The following is a 14,909-nucleotide window of genomic DNA, read 5'->3' on the forward strand; positions in this document are numbered from 1 at the left end:
GGGGGGGGGGGGGGGGGGGCGCGGCGCGGCGCCGGGGCTTTCAGGCGGGGGCGCAGCGGGCTGGGCCGGGCTGGGCGCTTGGTTGTGTGAATTTCGGCACCCCGCTTGCACACCTACCAGTCCAGGTGTCGCTCAGGCGAGCGGGGAGCCAACACACAGGGCCCGCAGCCGGCGCCACAGCCCCCCACTGCATCATTGCTGACGGCGCGTGAATACACGCTGCGCCCCGGCCCCCTCCGCGCTGCCCCCGCGCGACCCGCCACCCAGCCCGGCCGCCCCCATCATGCAGCCCGCGCCCCCGCGCGCCAGGGGGGGGGTCGTCCACCCACCCAGTGTGACGCTCTGGATGCCTCCCACCAGGTCTGACAGCGCGGGGTTCTTCACCACGTTCTCCAGCTCGTTGCCATGGGCCGTCGCAAACAGCTGGACGCCGCGCTGCGCGATGGTGCGCGCTGCGGAGCACTCCGCCTCCGTGCCGATCTCGTCGATGACCACCACCTGGGGTTTGGGGTTCAGAGTCAAGGGTTTGGGGTTGGGGTGGGGGGGAGAAAGGAACGGCCAACATAGGAGGGAGGGAGGGGGAGACGTAGGAGGAGGCACTGTCAAGGCGTGCTGGTCGAAGATGCTCGTGGGGATGCGCGCATGCCTGCCGGCGCCTGGTGAGTTGGCGGCGGCGTGAAGAAGGGCGCCGGCGGCGCGCATCCGACAGCATAGCCCTCGGGCGCCGAGCGGCTGCGGCACCTAGCCCCAAGCAGCGGCTGACTGTGCTTGAACACACACCTTCCCCACCTTGGGTGAACCCTCTGCAGCCCAGGATGGGCCTGAAGTGCAACCAAGGCCACAGCCACCCCCCTCCGCCCCACATACATACATACAAACACACACACGCGCACAACACACCCACACGCTACAGCTCATACGCGCACATGCGCCGAGCGCACACACTCTTATGCATCCCCCCACCTGCGGCATGTGGTTCTCCACCGCCTCGATCATCACCCTGTGCTGCTGCTCGGGGTCCGCCACCTGCATCCGCCGCGCCCGCCCGATCCCCGCGTGCGGCACGTCCCCGTCGCCGCCGATCTCGTTGCTAGTGTCCACGATCACGACCCGCTTGCTCAGCTCGTCCGCGCAGAGCCGGCACAGCTCCCTGATCGCCGTCGTCTTGCCGACGCCGGGGCGGCCCAGGAACAGGATTGAGGAGCCCGCGACAATCAGGTCCCTGACGAGCTCCGCGCTGCCCGTAATCGCGCGCCCGACGCGGCAGGTGAGGCCGACGATGCGGCCGGAGCGGTTGCGCATGGCGCTGATGCGGTGCAGCGTGGCGTCGATGCCGGCGCGGTTGTCGCCGCCAAACTCGCCGACCTGGGCGGAGGGTTGGTGAATCGTTGTCAGTCATTGTAGGATCATCTTGAGTTGTTCTTAGTAAGGGGGGGGGGCGCGCCCTTATGGGTTGTGGTGCGCGGGGGCATGATCGTGAAGCTGTTTCGCTCAAGACCAGCCAAGCGAGAATCGAACGCATGAGGCACGCGGGGGGTGGGGCAACCTCCAGCGCGCAGCAGGCGCGCTCTACCCGTGGTGGCACACTGCAGCAAGGCGGCCCTACACACGCCGTTCGGCCCCCAGGGACTCCGGCCCCGCAGCCGCAAGGCTTGGGTCGTACCTTCATTCATAAGTGGAGATTAGCACCCTCTCCCCGCAGCCCCGCACACACACAACACTCACTCCTGCGCATGCACACACACACGCACACACAAAAATCACACACGCAAATCAATACACATCGCACATGCAAGAAAAGCACACAAACACACAATCTCTTTCTCCCTTGAGCGGGGCGCACGCCCGCGCCCCTGCGCGCCCCCGCGCCGGCCGGCAAACACGCACGCGCGCAGGCGCGCGTACCTTAGCCACTGCCTGCTCCAGGTCCTCCGCCGTCACCAGGTTGTCACTCAGCCGCAGGTCACCAGAGGGGAAGCGTGCCAACGGGGGCCGCCCCAGGTCCATCACCACCTCCAGCAGCTCGTACAGCCGGTCATGGGACTCCAGGGCGGTGCGCACTGCATGTGTGTGTGCGTGTGTGTGTGTGTGTGCATGTGTGTGTGTGTGTGTGTGTGTGTGTGTGTATATGTGTGTGTGTGTGTGTGTGTAAGTGTGTGCAAGTGTGAGGGAAGGGTGAGTGGGGCGATGCCACGTCACCAGGCAGCGTAGGGGGATTGGCACGGCGGCTCAAGCCCCTCCTGTCGGCCTGTGGGCGGCCTGTTGCACAATCAGGCCCGGCGCTGCTGCGCAGTGGCACAGTGGGGGTGGGTGGGCCAAAACCCACTGCCTGCTGCTGCAGGGCCGGGGTGGTCCCATCCGCCCACGGACTCGAACCCACAGCTGCCACCACTTTGAACACAGACACCCTCCGCTAAACACGACGAAGTACACCTGTCTGCACGTACGTGTGAACTCATGTGCCGCACATCCGTTTCTTCACCCTTTTGGCCAAAATATCCATAATCAGTGCATGCTTCTTGGCCTCCCCGGGCACCTGACTCAGGCAGCAGGTGCACCAGCTTCAGGGTCTCCTCCAGCTCGGCCTCCCACTGCTGCTGCTGCTCCTGCCGCAGCTGGTGCGCCTGGGCGTCCTGCTCCTCCGCAGCCTCGGACGCCTCGGGTGCGCCATTGGCTTCCGCCTCAGCGGCGCTCGCCGCGACGGCGACGGACGCCCCCGCGTCGCTGTACAATGAGCACACAAGCCAGCGGGGCGCGAAGCACTGTTGCTCGTACAGCGCGGGCCTGGCGCCGTGCGGGCTGCCGGTGCCGCGGGCGTAGAAGAGCGTGGGTGGCGCCGACCGCAGTGCCCGCTGCTGGATGCGCCAGCCACTGCTTGCGCCCCATCCTCGCAGCGCGCTGCGCGCATGATGAAGCGCTCCTACAGGCCGCATGTTGCACTCCTAAGACCCCGCCGCGCCTGTCTAGGCGCGAAGCGGCTGCCCTGGCGGGCTGAGATCAAGAAATGCTCGCTCTGCCACAGGAACCTGACCTGACAGGGACCGCGCGCCTCAAAACAGAAGAACCATACAACAGCTACACAATCGCCACAAAGGTAGACCCATATGGAGAACAACTTGCACAATGTGTATCACTTGCCGCGGTCACCCCGCTGTGTGCAGCAGCTGAATTGCATCGAAAAAAATTCATCATGAATTTGCAGTCAGATTACTCTGAATGCTTTCAGATCCCAGATCTGCACGCGCGAACAGCGGTTCCGTGCAAAAAGAGCTCAGCCAAACAGGATAACGGCTGGGAGCATGTCTTGCGTGACAAGGAAACTCATGCATCGAAATTCGGGATCGGTCAAGCAGCGTGGTGGCAGCATTGTTGCTAGGCGCGTGCGGTCCACGCCTGCGGCGCATGCAGCTCGAGCTGCAAAGGCGGACGCCCAGCCCAGCACAAGCGGGCGTGACGAGCGTATCGTTTCGATTCTCATTGAATGCGGCGCCCTGACCGAGGCCGACGCCGCGGCTGCGGCGCCTGCGCTCGCCGGTGCGGATGAGGCCGCGCTGCGCGCCTCATTGACAGCACTGGCGGCGCGGTTCAAGCCGCGGCACGTGCGCGACATCGCAGTGGGGTCGCCGCAGGCGCTGCGACTGGACCTCAAGTCTTGGATCACCTTCTTGGAGGTGCGGCTGCCTCACATAGCGAGCCCGGCCCGCCTGCGAACCGCGGGGTGCCTGCAGCCCGAAAGCACCTGCTCGCGGCGCCCCAAGCTGCTTCGCCGTTGCCCGGCCGCCCGCGCCGACGCCGGCCGGCGCCGCCACGCCTGCAGGCGTGGGCGACAGACGACGTCGTGTGGTCGGTGCTGCGGTATCAGCACGCAACGCTGGCCTCCACAGACGTGTTCAAAGCGGGTGGGGCGGCCTGGCGTGCCGCGCGGCTGGCGCCAAACAGGCCTCTGCCCTGAGTGCCTGCTGCCCGCCCAACCGCTGAGTTTGAGGACAGCACGCTCGTACTCAGCCGCCCCTGCTTGGCGTGCGCCCGCCTCATACCCTTCTGCATGCATGCACGCAGCCGTGGTCGTCCTGCAGCACGCCCCCGTCGCCGCTTGCCTCGCGTTCGCCCCCCCCCCCCGCCCTTTGCCGCCCTCCGCAAACCCGAGCGCCCCGCCGCGCCCTCCCTGCGACCGCGCGCCCTCCTCCTCGCGGCGCTGCTGCCAGACTGCGCCATCTTATTCTTAAGGAATTTCGGGCCCCCAGTCGGACCGCGAGGTCGCGAACCGCGTGCTGCCCTGCCACGCGCGGCTGCTGGCAGTCGAGGCGGTGCTCCAGGCACCCTGGCGCGGCTGCGGGCGCTGGGGCTGTCGGAGGTACGGGTGCGTGGGTGGGAGGGCCAGGCGCACGGGCAGAGCCGGGCCGCAGGCACATGTCGCCCACCTTCGACATGGCTGTGCTCGGCCTCGCTTGGCAAAATGCGCTGCTGCGCGCTCTGCAGGTGGCAACACTGCCCAGCCACCCGAGCACGCCGCGCGGCCCCAGTCTCATAGGTATTGACTACTACGGTTATAGGGGAGAATTGCTATAAGTCTCGAACTTCTAATTACGAACAACAAACTCGCTCAGCGCTCCAAATTTCAGCGTTTTGAGGGAGAGCAGCTGTGGCGAAGCTGGGTGACGCAGGGGCAGGCGTGGCTCATGATGCAGCCGTTGCCCGGAGGCTGACCAGTGTTTGCGCATAGGGCTCAACCCCTTTTTCAGCGCCCCCCCCCACCCAGTTTTGAATTCTTAGCACTCAGCGGAGCAGAGGGCAGGCAGGGCTGTCTGCATTGACTCAAGGAAGTCCATTGAGCAGCTCACGACGGGGGAGTGACCGTTCTGACGCAGCTGACGCCCGCCAGGAACAGCCCAACAGCACTCGCACCCCAGAAGAGGGACGCAAACGCGCTCACATACAAGAACCACACCCGCTGGGCATACCACCACCTGTGGGCTACAGCGATTTCTAGCTCAAGGATCAGGATCAGGATCGTCACAAGCCGATCTGAGATCCCACGGTCGCCCCCTTCTGGAGCCTTCTAGGCTCATCAGATATGACTTGGTAGCATCAGCATTGTGTGGCAGGGATTCAATGGGCCACTGTTCGCCGTTCAAAGCAGGAGTGCACAAAGGCCCCGTGTGTATGCTGGTTCGCACTGCGCACAAGGGCGCACATGTGGGCATGTGCAGGCAGGTCCGCAAACAGGGGTGCAAAGCGCGGCGCGGCCCGCAGGTCCGCGTAGGCAGGGCAGTCGAGCAGGGCATATTCAGCCGTTTCGTCAAGGCCGCGGCCGTCGCAGTGGGGGCAAAGGGTGGGGGTGTTGTAATGCAGTGTTGGCGACGCCGCATAGGAGGGAGAGAAGCAGCGCGGGCATATGAGCGCTTGCGCGTGTTGGTGGTTCGGAATCAGGTTGTGTGGCAGACGGAAGTAGTAGGGCATGCGAGGCGGGAAGCCGGCCTCAGGCACCTCATCAATCCAGCGGCAAAGCAAGCCTCATACTCCGCACAAGCACCGCCCGTGCAGCCCGGTTTGCTAGCGCATGGTCCCGTGCATGCACGTCCCACCCTCCCAATTGCTGGCGGAGGCCCACCACTGCACCCGGGCCCTGAGTCAGGGTGTTGTGCACCCCCGCCGCTTAGGCCGCCTCAAGCACCCCCGCCGCTTAGGCCGTCCTTACCTACGGGGCGGAGGTCTGGGGCCCTGACCTGCTGAGAAGCATGGACGACGCCCTCAAGGCACCGTTGCAAGTCCCGCAAAACAATTACGTCCGGCACCTCTGGGGGGGTACGGCGCAGCGTGCCTGCCACGATCCTTTGCGTTGAGAGCGGCCTGCAGCCGCTCGCGTGCGCGTGGCTGCGCGCAGGCGCGCGGCAATGGAACCGTATGATCAAGTCTGACGAGGGGGTTTTGAAATGGGCGTTTGTGGGGGAGCTCTCCTTAGCCTGCTCTCTGAGCCCGGCACGGGCGCGTCGCACGTGGAGCGGCGCGTGGCTGCACACACTTGATTGGTTAGCAGCCGAGGGGGGCGCCCCTGGCGCCTTTGTGGCGGCCTATGCGGCCGGGGTGCACAACACCCTGATTCAGGGCCCGGCGGCGATGGCGGGCCTTCGCCAGCAATTGGGAGGGTGGGAAGTGCATGCATGGGATCATGCGCTAGCCAACCGGGCTGCACGGGCCGTCCAGCAGGGCGCTGGTGCTTGCGCGGAGTATGAGGCTTGTTTTGCCGCGGGCGATGCTGATGAGGTGCCTAAGGCCGGCTTCCCGCCTCGCATGCCCTACTACTTCCGCCACGCGTCCCGATTCCGGAACCACCAACACGCGCGGGCGCTCATGCGCCTGCGCTGCTGCTCTCCCCCCTTTGCAGCGTCGCCAACACTGCATTACAACACCCCCACCCTTTGCCCCCACTGCGATGGCCGCGGCCTTGACGAAACGGCTGAACATGCCCTGCTCGACTGCCCTGCCTACGCGGACCTGCGGGCCGCGCCGCGCTTTGCACCCTTGTTTGCGGACCTGCCTGCACATGCCCGCATGCGCGCCCTTGTGCGCAGTGCGGACCCTCGGGGCCTTTGTGCACGCCTGCTTTGAACGGCGAACAGTGGCCCCCTGAATCCCTGTCACACAATGCTGATGCTACCAAGTCATATCCCATGAGCCTGGATGGCTCCAGGAGCGGGCGACCGCGGGATCTTGTAACAATCCTAATCCTGATCCTAACCAAGGGGCTGCCTCGCGACGGCGTCTCTGATCGCGCGCCGTTGGGCCTCTTCCTGGCAAACGATGCGAGCGATCGAAAACCCAAATACCTGTCGCAGCAGCTCACAGAGTGGCTCATGATCCGCTTGGGCGGCGCGCCGGCCGCCACGCCCAATTCCCTGAAAAAACTATGGCCTGCTGGAGTGGATGGGCTAGCTGACTTGCTCGATGCGACAACCGCATCGACACGCCCACTGATGAGCGCACTTCGGCAGCAGCTTGACAAAACGATCACCTAGGGCCAGAAGGCTGCGGTAGCACGCATCACACGGGTACTGAACGCGGGAGACGTGTATGTAGAGATCGATGGGCTGACTGCGTGTACCCAAACTGTTGTAACCTCTGTTTTGCCTGATGTTGGTGTTGTCCCTGCACCTCGCTTTCGCTGCCTCTCTTGTCTCATCGATCGCAACGGGCGACCTGCTCCCCTGTTTTTAAAGGACTTTGGAATTAGCCGGTGCACAAATTGGAGTGGGGTCGCGCCGCCCAACTGGCCGGCTGGCGCCCCCACGACGCTCACGCCTTTTCGCTCCCCGCGCAACGACCGCCGCGTGCTGCCACCCGCAGATTGCGGCAGAATTGTTGTGAGAAGAGGCAAATCGAGGGTGGGGGCGGCAAGCGTCTCCCATGCGCGGCCCATTTGACGATGCCGTGCGCCCCCAAAGCACGTACGCCAGCGTGCGAACAACCGAGACAGGCACAGTCACTCACTTGCTCAGGTCACAGCAGTCAAGGTGAAATTCATGCCACCATAAATCCCAGTGCGCCGTTGACATGGTAGCAGCCATGCGGACGCCGCTGCGCGCTGTCGAGCGCCACTGCCGCTGCGCCCACTGGCGCCACTGGAAGCGCTACATACGTGCCACAATAGTTCTTAAGCAGTTCTACATGCGAGCCGTGCAAGGACTCAGGGTGGGAGTGCCTCCGGGAAGCATCCAGCTCCGAGTAAGGCGCAAGCCCGGAGCATTTAGATATGAGCAGGTGCACCAAGTAATGCGTATACCAATTATGTACTGTATACACCCACGCGATGGCGCGATCGAGGTGCCGCGGGCCTCTGACAGCTGGGCTTGAGGTGCTTGACCGTCCCATGCACGCCGCACGCTGCCGAGCCGTGAACACCCGAAAAGGAGATGCTTAGGAGCATTGAAACACTCTAGGTGTGCCGGCCAGCCCACCGGCCGCCCTCCAGGCGACGCCCGGCCCCCACACAACAGAGTGGTGAGAACTCATGATTCATTCTATGCGTGCAGAGCACGGGAATGTTCTCCTGAAGCCCTATTATAATCACAATGATTTGTTCTATCCGACACACCCAAATGCACCCAATTCAGCGCCCTGCACGCAAAGCTACACACCCGTGGGCAACTGGGCGGAAGGCCACAAACAACGACACGAATCCAGGCTCCGCCCCAGGGGGGGCTGCGCTAAAGTTTGCTCTACTTACATTATCACACATCCGTATGCCATGGAGACCCCCTCGCGAGGCTCGGCTCGGTGTGGTTAGGGCGTGAAGCCCGATTGACATCCATGAACATCGTGCATGCATGGAAAGCGCTTCACCTGCTGCGAGCAGATAGTTGGGGAGTTTCAAATCATGTGCCTTATAAGACTGGTCGTATATGCAGGCTGCACCCACCTCAGGCGCGGTAAGTATGGCGTCCCCGGGGCACTCGACCGACCCATCGTCCACGAGCAGCCAGCCGTCACGGCAGGTCGTCACAGGGACCAAGCGATGCGTAGATGCACTAACAGTGCGACCCGTAGTCACGAAGGTGCGTGCCCTGGGGCGAAGCGCAGCGCAAGCACACAATTTGTGGGAGATATTGTGGTTTGTTCATACTGGCGCAGGCGCCCACGCACTCCGGCCAAGCAGCAACGTGATTAATCTCCTTCAACACACACATGCATCTTAGCACGGCCGCACTGCCACAGTTGCGGCTGCTCACGTTACACCAGGCGTAATGGTTTGAGGGGGTAACCTTTCGCGCCGCGTGACCCGCCCAGTGCCTGCCACGCCCGCGTGCCCTGCGCACCACCCCACACGTGGCCTGGCGTCCGCCCGTCGGCCCCGGTCCTTTCCCCCAAATCCCACCTTGCAGCGTCAGAGCTGCGATGAGGGGCGCGTGCAGCGTTTTCTGGCGAAGCTTGAGGCCGTCCTGGAGTCTGAGGAGCTCTCGCCTGGGCTTCTCAACACCATCAAGCGCGCTGCTGGCTCCGCCCTCCAGGACCTCCCCCCGCCGGACGACACTACCAGCGACAGCGGTGGCGGCAGCGGCACGAACAGCGGTGCCGCTGGCGGCGGCTCGCAGACAGTGGCCGGGCAGACGGCGGCAGGCACGGAAGCCTTTGAGGCGCTCGACCTGCAGCTTCGTTTTGCGCACGACTGCCAGTGAGCGGGGCAGGCTGCTGCTGGGCGCCATCGGCACGGAGCGCGACTGGTCGGCGGAATGCACCACCACCCTGCCCTGTATGTGGCCGGCGCGTTACCAAAGTGCAGTCGCCAGCGCCCCGCCGAATCGCTAGATAGGCGGGGCGCCCTACTTGCCAATCCCGCAGCTCGCTGCCTCGAAGCGCTGCTCCGCTTCTATCCCTGCCCCATCACACCCGCGCAGGGCTCAGGGCTGTGCCGACGCCGCCTGCCCGCTCTGCGAGCGCAGCCCCGATCGCCCGTGCAGCCGGCAGCTGGGCCGCAGCTACTTGGTCGGCGACCGCCTGGCCGCGCGCTGCGGTGGCTCGCTGCGGTTGGAGCTGGTGCGCCGCCGCACTGGCGAGCTTTACACTGGGGTGTTGCCCAATAAGCTGTACCTCGAGCTCCGCGTGGTGGAGGGAGCACTGTACGAGGCGCGCTTTGCTGACCAGACCGCCGGGTGAGATAGAGCCAGGAAGGCCTCCCGCACTTTAATGCGGGCGCGCTGCCCAGCCAAGCGCCAGACCCGTACTCTTGGGCGTTGCTCACGGCAGCGTCCGAGAGCCGCTCATCAGGCCCAGCACACCTGTGTTGGGGGCCTGCGTGCTTCTGAAACCAACAGCAGTCATTTCGTGGCATCGTCAGCAGGTGCAGCCGTCCCCATCGCCTTGCTCATTTGCTGCATGGTGCACTACTGCGTTGGTGGCATGGTGCCACGCTCCCAGCTGTCCTGTTGTCTTCCAGGCCCCCCATTCTTGATGGCCCCTTTAAATCCATCAGAATTGCCCTGCTGAGACCTGCAATCATGTCGCCTCACTCAGTGGAGGCTCCACCCTTGACTCCGCGCACCCTCAGGCTCGCGCGCGCCAGCGAGGCGGACATAGAAGCCATCAGCCTCCCCCCCGCAGCAGCCAACGGAGGTGCCCTGCTCGCCCTTATGGGCGGCCAGCAGCCGGCCGACTTGAGCTGCGGCGGTCGCAGCGGCTGGGGCGGCGTGTCGACGCTGGACATGCAGATCCTGGACGGCTGCGCAACGCTGCCAGATCTCCGGGTGCGCGCACGCCGGTCCGCGTGTCGACATTCCACGCCAAGCTCCTGCATGCTCAGTGCCGCCAGCAAACTCGAGCTCTGCAAAATAAAGCACCGTAACTGTGCACAAGCTAGCGCCAGATACACATGCAAACAGCGGCCTTGTCATCGCTGTGGTGCGATGACATTACTGTGGCTCGCGGCCACCCGTTTGCCCCTGCCCGCTCAAAGTTGTCGACCCCACCCCACCTTACTGTGACCGCTGCCCTCCGCCCCAAAGATCAACGCCAGCGGCGAGCAGCTTCTGAAGGGAAAGGGCAAGAAGCCTCAGTTCAGGATCCTCGTCCGCGCCCGCCTCCGCGGATCCACCGATGCCTCAGGCACCGCCGCCGATGTATCAGCTGACGCCAGTGCATCTCTGATCAACATGCGGCCGGCGATCAGCGAGGGGTTTGCTGTGGCCACGGCGCGCATGAAGGGCGATGTGAAGGTGGAGCTGCCGCTGACGACCGACGAGGCCAGGGGGATCGTCAACCTCGGCAAGGCAGCATGCGCCAAGCTCAAGGACCTCCGGGCAGCAGCAGCAGAGGTGCAGGACCAATGAATGGAAATGGTTGTGGAAAAGGGCTGTGCCTGAAAAGGTCCTCCTTGCGCTCGTCATATTGCTATTGTCCCTGGGCCTCTCCTGCCTCCCCCCCCCTACCTGCCTCCCTCATAATCTTCACTCCCTGCTTTTTGTGTACCTGCCTTGCACACTCAAAACAAGCTGGTCTTTTGCAGCAACCCCAAACTAGTGGTTGCAGAAAATTTCACTGCATTGCATGTTTGATCTGTGCAGCACCCCGCGCATTGCCGCACTGCTCAGCTACACGAGGCAGTGCAAATGATGTATGTGCCTCAATGCAATGCTTCAAGGTTTGAGCGCCCTTGCACCTGCCTGCCCTACTCACCTTGTTCACAGAAACGCATGGAGCTGCAACTTCCAGCCGGCTTCGCGACTTCGATCACGCACGTGGGGCAGCTGAAGGGCTTGCTCGCACTTGCGTCTGCCAACAGCGCCCTGAGAGCCCAGGTGAGCAGGCCCATCTTGAGTGGGGGTGGGACACATCTCCGAATCGCCATCAGGCGCGACAGGCTTTTCAACCAACCCAAGCCCAAGTCCTGTGCCTCGCCATATTGCGCAGCATGCACGCCTGTACTACCCGTGCAACAGCGTAGAAGGATCCTGCCCTGGCGCCTTAGTCAAAGCACTTCACCTCCACACGCACCCCGCGCATGTCATGCCCCCACCCTCGCTGCCCCCTGCCCCATAAAATCGCAGCTCCAGAAGCTGTTGGTTCTGGGCGAGGACGCCTGGGAGGAGGTGGTGGAGCACGTGGGCCAAGCCGTGGAGCCGGACAGCCGCACAAGGGTCTGGTTCGAGGACACAAGGTGAGGACGACGGCGCCCACTCCAGCACATAGACGCGTGTGCTGGCCTGTCGCTGCGTTTCACGGCAGACCCTTGAGGTCCTCAACCAGTCCTGCATCCGCCAGTGCAACTTTTTGAAGTGCCTCCCTTGTCCTTCCCCTGGCTTTTGCTGCTCCCACGCAGGTCAATGGAGCGCGGGCTGCTGTTCCTCTGCACCCAGGCCAAGGTTGACCTGGACCGCCCCGCAGGCGAGGGGGTGATTTGCATTGCTTGGAAGGATCACGATTTGGTGTGGCTGAACCCCGTTGACATCTGGCCGCGCCCCTTGGCTGCTGTTCTATTTTCGGCCTTGCAGATTCTAAGGCACGCACTCTGTTTGCCAGTTTTGCCCCCCATTTTTTGGGGTTGCCCCCTTGCTGGCAGTAAAAAGGTTTGACGACGAGTTTCAGCGCAGGCGTGCACGCACCTCCGCTCATCCAGTGCCTACCTGCGCACTCGACGCAGGCCTCCTCCTGCGCCGCGGCGCGCTGGTGGACGTCATCCCCGCGCAGCAGCAGACACCAGACCAGCGCCAGGAGGAGCAGCGCCTGCGCGCGGCCGCGCGCAACGGCTGGCTTGCGCCAGCGCACACTGGGTGGTTCTTGTCGCATGTCGACTCGGAGGAAGTATGCAAGGTGTGTGGAGGGCCTCGCAGGGCGCCCTTGTCGCAAGGCTGTCACGCACGTGCAGCCAGCTCCGGCACGCAGCTAGCCCCACGTGACCCGCTGCTAGGCCCATCGGCTTTCCGGCTCCAACTCGAGGCAGTTTGCAAAGCCTGCCCCCGCATTTTTGCAAAGCAGCTGCGCCCGGGACCCTTGCAAATGTGCAGGAGGGGGGGCTGTCGCGTCCCATATCGTTGGCGGAACTTGGCGGGACCCTGCCCAATGTGCCGCAACTGCTGGAGATTGTGAGGGGTGAGTACGCTTGCTTGTGTGATCACTAGTTGCGTGGCTGCAGGCGCTTTCTCATGCAACAAGACCTCGTTGCATACACTGTCATAGCCCACATGCCTCGCACCAGGTATGGAGCAGAGACTCTGGAGGGATTGGGCTCGACTAATTCAGCATAACGGTGTCCCGGGCGTGTCCACCTTGAACGTTTGATCATTGCAGCCGTTGATTCACAATTGCACACTTCAAAGTCTCACAAACCCCGTCTCAATCGCCTCGTCCTTGGCCCACACAGCTGGCGCCATCTCACCAGGGCTCCTCCACCGCCTGGATGCAGCTGTGCAGGCCAACACCTGCCCCCCAGACGTGAAGCAGGTGTTGCTGCAGATCGTGCAATCAAAGGCGCAGCAGCCTCCAAGCCACGCTGCGCAGGGCCCGACACAAATGCAACTCGTACGGCTGCCTTCCTCCTCGTCGCCGCCGTCACAAAATGAGTGTCAGTCGTCCGGGCACAACTGCGGCCTCCAATCGGCGCCACTGCTGATCCCAAGGTCGCAGTTGCCACCGCAGCAGCCGCAGCACGATCAACACCACCATCGGCAGCAGCAGCACCGCAACCACCACCAGCAGCAGCAGCAGCAGCAGCAGCAGCAGCAGCAGCCACTGCTGCCATCGCCCCAGGAGCACCAGCAGTTGTTGATGTGGCAGCAGGAGCACGAGCAGCAAATGCAGCTGGAGTCCCAGCCGCGGCAGCATCAGTTGTCGTTTGAAGAAACAGAGACCTCGATGCTTGACAAGCAGATCTGGGAGATGGCCATGCAGCAGCCACATGAAGCCCCGCAGCACTGGCGTCAGTCAGTACAGGCGCTGCAGCAGGCACAGCTGCATGTGCCGGAGTCGTCAGCCGTCGTGCAGCTGTCGCCTTGGGACGGGCTGGCAGAACCACAGATGCTGTCGTCGTGCTTGCCAGCATCTTATTCCCCCGCAGTGCAGCAGCCGCAGCTCCCTCGTGGTGCGTTTTCAACGCAAGCGTGGTCCCTGGCGCCGCCCCAGCCCCACTTGTCGACGCTCACAGCAGCAATGGCCAGCTCCATATGTGGCTCGCAGCAGTCATTTCCAAGCGTGGACATCTCCCCAACTGGCGCAGCGGCATTTATGCCAGGGGCGACCGTATTCATGCCATCGATGTTGTCTGTCTCCCTGGCCCCACCAGCACAGCTGGGTATGGTCCACAGGCAGGGCATCGGAGCCCCGTTCCTAGACTGCTGGGCAGCAGATGACGATTTCGATGCTTTCCTGCGGCAATCTGGGCTCTGACGGCGGCAGTCCGTGCGCGCCACAGCCAAACCTACGAGTTTTTGGTGGGGAGGATGTGTCAGGTAGCAATGAACAGGGCTATGTCAGCCAGTCACACCTAGCATCATCAAGAGAACGAGGTGCTGTGCCTCCCAGGCACATGCGAAATTTAGTTCTTGCCTCTGGTTGCGGCTCAAGACTGTGACAATTTCCATGACACAGTCTCGCTGGGCTCAACGGCTGCTTGTGCGGTTGGCTTGTGCTTCTGGTGAAAGATTTCTGGATCTCAACGGGTGCCACCAAGTGCCAGTCGATATGTCCCTACACACATGATTCGTGCCACGTTGTCAACACCCTGCATGCTCGCCTCCGTTTACTGACGCCTACCGCTGGTGCCAAACTCGCCAACCCACGCCTACCTGAGAGGCTGGGTGTACACACACTGCCGCAAATGCACACAATGAGTCAATGTCGCGTGGTCCTGCTGTGTGCATGCACCAGCCTACAAGCGCCTTCGAGCTTTGCTAACGCTCGAAGGCGGTACGCGTGTCACTGCTGCAGCAGCTGGCACATGCAAACGTGGTATCCCTTGGCTGCACCCAAGACCTGCAGGCGCTCTCGGTGCCTCACCAGCAGCCGAGCCAGCTGCGCCATCAACCCCCAACCGCAAGCAGAGTTATCCATGCATCCGTCCATCTATCACTTTGTGTCTGCTTACTTCAACTCGAGGACCCCACAATCTGACAACCCTGAAAAAGCACCCTTTGATCCGCCTGACTGTCCATCGCAGTACGACTGCCGCCGAGACGCATATCCAAGGGCATGCTCGCCCTGTGGCTCTTCCTAGCCAAGCCCGCACTGCGGGCCGCTTGCTGCACGCCGGTTTGCAATGCAATTTTACTACGCTTGTTCAAACCACTGCACCCGCCCTGCACCATACCGCTGTACATGGATTGTATGCACAACCCTCCATGCTGCCCGGCTGCTCAAGCAACCGGCAGCATGCAGTCTTACTGTTATCGCTCCCGCTCCACAACTCACCTGGAAGCCTGTTTCGG

The 14,909-nt window shown here is 63.2% G+C and overlaps 3 protein-coding genes across 3 annotated transcripts in view; 2 read left to right on the forward strand and 1 right to left on the reverse strand.

Moving 5' to 3' along the window:
• The window catches only part of MNEG_3650 (Uncharacterized protein), a gene marked incomplete at both ends in the record, with an annotated part of 4,618 nt that extends 1,685 nt beyond the window's left edge, over positions 1 to 2,933 (reverse strand). Inside the window, 4 exons of the mRNA XM_014047869.1 lie at positions 358 to 498; positions 964 to 1,365; positions 1,906 to 2,060; positions 2,537 to 2,933. Coding sequence (XP_013903323.1) covers positions 358 to 498; positions 964 to 1,365; positions 1,906 to 2,060; positions 2,537 to 2,933 — 1,095 coding nt within the window. The remainder of the gene's footprint in view (positions 1 to 357; positions 499 to 963; positions 1,366 to 1,905; positions 2,061 to 2,536) is intronic.
• Positions 2,934 to 8,399: 5,466 nt separating this feature from the next.
• MNEG_3651 (hypothetical protein) lies at positions 8,400 to 10,820 on the forward strand (the record flags this gene model as incomplete). The annotated part of the gene is made up of 5 exons (XM_014047870.1): positions 8,400 to 8,426; positions 8,880 to 9,169; positions 9,393 to 9,647; positions 10,043 to 10,238; positions 10,497 to 10,820. The coding sequence occupies 5 exons, from the start codon at positions 8,400 to 8,402 to the stop codon at positions 10,818 to 10,820; spliced, it is 1,092 nt and encodes a 363-aa protein (XP_013903324.1).
• Positions 10,821 to 11,183: 363 nt separating this feature from the next.
• On the forward strand, positions 11,184 to 11,988 carry MNEG_3652 (hypothetical protein; the record flags this gene model as incomplete). The annotated part of the gene is made up of 3 exons (XM_014047871.1): positions 11,184 to 11,288; positions 11,538 to 11,647; positions 11,982 to 11,988. The coding sequence occupies 3 exons, from the start codon at positions 11,184 to 11,186 to the stop codon at positions 11,986 to 11,988; spliced, it is 222 nt and encodes a 73-aa protein (XP_013903325.1).
• Positions 11,989 to 14,909: the final 2,921 nt, after the last annotated feature.

The sequence above is a fragment of the Monoraphidium neglectum genome, assembly GCF_000611645.1.
Source record: "Monoraphidium neglectum strain SAG 48.87 unplaced genomic scaffold scaffold00469, whole genome shotgun sequence".
Lineage (NCBI taxonomy): Eukaryota > Viridiplantae > Chlorophyta > Chlorophyceae > Sphaeropleales > Selenastraceae > Monoraphidium > Monoraphidium neglectum.